Source organism: Phacochoerus africanus, chromosome 1 (assembly GCF_016906955.1).
Source record: "Phacochoerus africanus isolate WHEZ1 chromosome 1, ROS_Pafr_v1, whole genome shotgun sequence".
Classification (NCBI taxonomy): domain Eukaryota; kingdom Metazoa; phylum Chordata; class Mammalia; order Artiodactyla; family Suidae; genus Phacochoerus; species Phacochoerus africanus.
The window spans coordinates 164760082-164766081 of record NC_062544.1 but is presented as its reverse complement, the minus strand read 5'-3'; the positions used below and the strand labels follow the sequence as shown (position 1 = coordinate 164766081).

General features: G+C 36.5%; 1 protein-coding gene across 3 annotated transcripts in view; it reads left to right on the top strand.

Annotated features, from left to right (window-relative positions):
- Positions 1 to 2009: 2009 nt before the first annotated feature.
- Positions 2010 to 6000, top strand: part of SLC9A9 (solute carrier family 9 member A9) — a 557820-nt gene continuing 553829 nt past the window's right edge. For all 3 annotated transcript variants that reach the window (XM_047784062.1, XM_047784054.1, XM_047784070.1), the window contains exon 1: positions 2010 to 2357. In XM_047784062.1, the coding sequence (XP_047640018.1) occupies positions 2331 to 2357 (27 nt within the window). In that variant the 5' untranslated portion in view covers positions 2010 to 2330. The remainder of the gene's footprint in view (positions 2358 to 6000) is intronic.

Here is a 6000-nt window from a genome sequence, read left to right as displayed (position 1 = left end):
GATTTTTAAAAACAGTACATTAGCCAGTCAAAATATTCCATGGGCCTTTAATCCTCTCACTGAGTTGCTTCACAGGATAAGAGAGTGAAATTGGATGTTGTAATAAGACAACCAAATAAAGTTTATTCTGTTCAGATGGAATGATCATCATTGCTAAAAGGAAACCAAAGTAATTAAATGATAACTGAAAAGAAAAAAAGATAGGAAATTACCAAGTTTTGAATTTGGGTTATCTTGTAAATCTAACACTCAAGACTAAACCTGTGGGGTTGCAAAATTGTAAAGGTAGAACCTGCTAGCAAAGCTTCATGAAATGCTTTCAAGCATTATCTGACAGATTTCAAAACAGTTTGAGTATTAGTCATCACAGATATGCCTGCCAAAAAGGGTGGTGTCTTAAAAGAACATCTGCAGCCCACACAAATACCCCCTGCTGAGTTAAACTCAGGAAATCAGCTTCAAAAGTTGCAGAAGGCAAATAAGCTGAAACAGCAGCGTTTTATCTTAAGTGGCTGATAGGCTTTCCTTGTGGGTAAAATTGTTACTGAGAAGCTAGTTAGCTCCCAATATACTGCAGGTTTGACCTCTAGCTTTTGGTGACAAGATGTTTTGAGGCTATATTTGTACTCATTCTACTTAATGAATCATTACACTAAATGAATTGAATGCTAATTCTCTCAAGTATGGGGATGCTAGATGATTATTATAACCCCTGAGTTATAATATTATCATGAGATGATGAAAAACCTCACTTAACCCTATATCTAGTTGCACCATAGGACCAAGAAGGCAAACAAATCATAATAATTGCTAAGAAAATAGCAGAGCCTATGGTAATGTTGTCTTGAACTTTTTCAAAAAGCATAAAAATATTAATTCAAACAGAATAAACCTGACAAACGGAAGATGATCTGAAGAGTAACCACTGTCTGTGCCCTGGATTCTGGAAACTTCATTCTTGGTGGCAGATTATTCCTCAGTGAACCACACTGCTTTGCCATAAGACAGGAGTTTTGTGACCTGTGGCAGATTGCTGCTGGTCCTGGATGTCTGAACCAGGAGCTTTACAAGAAGAAATCCACAGAGTTCCCGTTGTGGCTTAGTGTTAACAAACCCGACTAGGATCCATGAGGATGTGGGTTCCATCCCTGGCCTCGCTCAGTGGGTTAAGGATCTGGCATTGTCGTGAGCTGCGGTGTAGGTAGCAGTCGCGGCTCTGATCTGCCTTGCTGTGGCTGTGGTAAAGCCGGCAACTGTAGCTCTGATTAGACCCCTAGCCTGAGAACTTCCATGTGCCTCAGGTGTGGCCCTAAATAGCAAAAAAAAAAGAAAAAAAAAGCACAAATGTGGTATTACTGAGGATGAGTGTATGGTTTCTTCCTTCAAAGATACTTGTTTATGTGTTTGGTTTCTTTTTTTACCCCTTTTTCTATCTTTATTTTGACTACCTATAAAAACAGTGCAGCTGCAGAGATGAGGACAGATTTCCTTTTTTTGTTATATTTTCATCTATTCTTTTCAAAAGAAAAACAATTGATTTAGAGTTTAAATACTGCTCTTCTGACTACCAGTTATATAAAACCAAACAGAGAAGAGAGAGAGAGGGAGTCATACACAAAATTATTTCTTGCTTCTCAACTTAAAAAAAAAATCCCTGTGAAATTACTAGGTCAATCCTCATCACATTGCTAGGGTTTGGTTGGAGAGGAAAAATCTTGAATGTTAGTGAGGGTATGATTTGGAAATTGGCTTTTTGAACTTAGAAAATATTGCTGATGTAAAGTGATGTGTTTCATAATTAATCTACAATTCACCAGTTATACAGCTTATGAGGACTTATTTGAAACAATAAGATCATGACTGAAGATCTCAGAATGATTGCTTGCAGGTTTGTCTAATATGAAAGAAAAGTTCATAGAGTGAATCATTTAAAGACAGTAAGAGTCGACAATGAAACCACACTCTGGAGTTTGAAAAGAGACGGGGCTGCTTTAAGAGAGAAACAGGAAGTTGTAACTAGAAGCCATCTGAATACTAAGCCAAGGCAGAATGCTCATGAAGTAGCAACTTAAGTGGCAGTGTTTATCCTGAAATCCTCAGGCAGTCAGCCTGTCTTAGGCAAACCTTGATAAAATAGTCCTTATCCAGGTTTTTATCTAAGGAATCCCGAGAAGACTGGAGAATGGAGAGACAGCAAAGATTCATGTCGGAGAAGGATGAGTATCAGTTTCAACATCAGGGAGCAGTGGAGCTGCTTGTCTTTAATTTTTTGCTTATCCTTACCATTTTGACAATCTGGTTATTTAAAAATCATCGATTTCGCTTCTTGCATGAAACCGGAGGAGCGATGGTGTACGGTGAGTGCAGAAATTGTAGGATTGATGTGAAACTTGTTGCTTGGGTGTAATTAGAGACTTGTGCTCAGATGGCAAAGTACTGAAACTGGAGAAAATGTGCTGATTGAAATGTCATTAGCTTGATGAAAGGTGCTGCAGCATAATGAATGCTCATCTCTTTCCAGATGAGCTGCTAAAATTTGCCTTGTCACAAGAGTTAATGCCACACTCTTGTTCTCACAATGCGAGCCTTTTGACAGATGTGGGTCCATTGTCATGTGAGGAGTCAAACCCGGCTAGCTGTTTGTTTTTTTGTAATGATAGATTTTGGGAAGTGATGGCTCTGTAATCACAAAGAGCAGAGCAGCCTTCTTTCATACCGAGGGGCTGGTGAGCATTATAAAGTTTTAGAAATAATATCATTTAAACATGGATTGAGTAAATCTTCTTACATCAACTAGTTTCAAGAAGAAAACTTGCAGAAATGTATTCCGCCCCTTCTGTTGGAATAATTTTATTCAAATCTATTTAAATTATATGAGCATGTTTTATTTTCTTATAATACACAAAAGTTTCTTTATGCAGTACTCTTCATTTCTTAGCCTGATTTCATACTTTCTAATTTATAATTATTGTTATTTATCAGTATTATTTGCTATAATCTTCTCTTTCGGAGGGAGAGAGAAGGTGTAGAAAAGCATTTAACCCTTTAAACTCCTAAGTCATTGCTCTTTATGGGCAACTTACCATGTCATTCTTTTCAGAAAGTTTAGTAAAAAATGTGACAGATTATCCAGGGTGTGCTCTCATTTTTTAAAGTAAAATATAAGACATAGTTTTTAAAGTGATTTTACTGAAGAAATAGTTTGCTTTACCACTCTTAGCTTGATAATGGATAGGAACTTTGAACACAATGGAAATAGCTGAAGCATTGCTATAATTTATAACAAAGAATATATTTTTATATTTCACTTCCTTTACTTTGGAAGTTTTGAAGCCTTTTATACTCCTGAGGTTCAGGGAACAGGATCAATGCACATTTTATATGCTAACCATATGATGTCCTGATGATAAAAATATATAGCCATGATTTGAGACCATAAGAAATCCTATGCCTTAACTGGATCCCACTGTGAGATACCTGAGTTAGAAGGCAGAAGTTTCAGGCAAAGCAGTGCAATTTCTTTCAGGAGGATGATGTGCTGATCCATTCAGAGCACAAAGTTAAATTCCTTTGCTCCAAAGGGAATTAAAACATACACTGAAACTCTCATCTGAGGGGCTCACAATCAGGTTAAGGAGAGAAATAGTGAAAGAGAAGGGAAGTGATGCCACCAGATGTAAAGCCCTAGGTGCCAGTCATTGCTCTTCCCCATCATCAATGGACCAGGCTCTCTCTCTTGACCTCACTAATAAATAATAAACAAGCATATGGGATGTAATCTGAGATGCCAGAAACAATGTCACTCTTGTCATTAAGTTAAAGGTTTATAAATGGTTTAGCACAACAACACAGGCTTTAAAATGACCAACTTTTATTAGAGAGAAACATTTCTTCAGGGCCCTGAATTGGAATTGAACTATGACTCGTTTACCAATTTCAGTTTACATATGATGGAGATACTGTTTTGTAAAATTTTGATTAAATTTTGGTGACCTGTTAAAATTCAGATATACTCTGTACTGAGAATATTTAAATGTAACTTTTACTTTTGAACCTGAAAATTTCCAGATCAATTTCAGCCCTCAAAAACTCCATGAAATACCTTTAAGTTGTGGTTGAAGTCAGAAAATATTAGCACATTGAACAATAGTTGAGGTTTCTATTTCTCTAAATTGCTATTCTTAAGGCAGTTTAGGCTTAAGGTTTGTAGGTTTGTAATTAAGTTGAGCTGTCTGATTTCTGTCCTTTCATGGTTTTTTATATTAAGGTTATTGAAAGCAAGTTATTGAATCAGTGAAATATTTAAGGATTATAAAAATTATGGAGACATGCATATATATATTCAGAGCACAGAGTTATATATGTATAATTATTCCATTACTAGAACTTTTAGTATACTTGAGTTATCTTGAATTGTATAAGTCAATGAAAAGACTTTTACTTTAATATTAATTTTTTTGGCATAAATTATAATTGTTGGAATTAAGGGGGACGTCAGAGATTATCTTCTCTAGCTACCTCATTATATAGAGGAAAAAACTAAATCTCAAAGAAGTGAAGTAACTTCCCTAAAACTGAATAGCTGCTCATGGTGGCATCCATGTGCTTTTACTCATCCACATGTCTAATAAGGTTTGTGTTCATTTCTAAAGAGCTCTCACTGATAATCTCTGAAAATGGTTCATATGGATGGCATTAGTGACATCTCATATTTCTTCTTCAGGGATGATCTAAATGTTTTATCTGTAATATTTATTAGGGACGTTCTGTCAGTAATGTAATAAAATCATCTGAAATTACAACAGAGAAACAAGATGGGACATTCAAGTAAACCTTTTTCAATGGTAAGGGGAAAGGAGATGCCAAGTGAATAGAATGTCCCAGTAGCTATAAATGAATTTGAAATATGTTCCTCAAGAAGGAGTCTTAGATTTTGTAGGTCCATCATTCTCATTTCACAGGTGAGGAAATGAAGACTTAGAGACACAAAGGTCATGTTATTAGTTAACCATCGAGCTGGGACTTCTATCTCTACTAAGAGATACTGAAGATATGTTTTGTTTTGTTTTGCTTGCTTTTTAGGGCTGCACCCACAGCATATAGAGGTTCCCACACTAGGGGTTGAAATGGAGCTGCAGCTGCCGGCCTACACCACAGCCACAGCAATGCAGAATCTGAGTCACGTCTGTGACCTACACCATAGTTCATGGCAATGCTGGATCCTCAACCCACTGAGCAAGGACAAGGATCGAACCTGAATCCTCATGGATCCTTTTCGGGTTCGTTAACTGCTGAGCCATGAAGGGAACTCCCTGAAAATGTTTTAAAATAAGTAAATTCTTCAATGATTGTCCTGGAGCGAGGATGTATCTGTGAAATCCAGATGCATCATCATATTGTTTATGCTTACAATATTAGTCTGATAGATTCTGCTTTCCAGGAAGTCAAAAAGAGTGAAATTTCAGAATAAGACCATATAGACTCTTCATTATGAGAGGACAGAACCCATGGTTCCTGTGAGAGTCCTACAAGGAGCATGGTGATAATCGTTGAGGAAGAGAAGAAATAAAACTTTGTTTTAAATTAAACTTATAAAAGCTTTTTTTTTTTATGGAGATGAACATTTGAGAGTAAACTTTACTGCAGTCATCTCCATCTTCCATATAGACGCAGTTGTGCATTTTCTAACTTTTCTTGGTCTTGTACCTAATGCTTATCAATAAATTTGACTAGCAGTTCACCTACCGGACTACTGCTCTTACTCTCACCAACTATTTGTACAATGTGTCATTTTCCTCTGTATCAAGAACCATAAATATTTTTTTTCTTAGGCACCAGATTTCCTGTAATACCTTAGCCCCAGCCTGCTGTCTGCTTTTCTGCTGGTGTTCCATTGACATGTGTTATCCTTTAGAATACACAATAGATGTTGATGCATTTTTGTCAGTATATCAGGAAATCCAGTTAAAAAAATTCTAGGGATCAGGGGCTTAGGAAAAT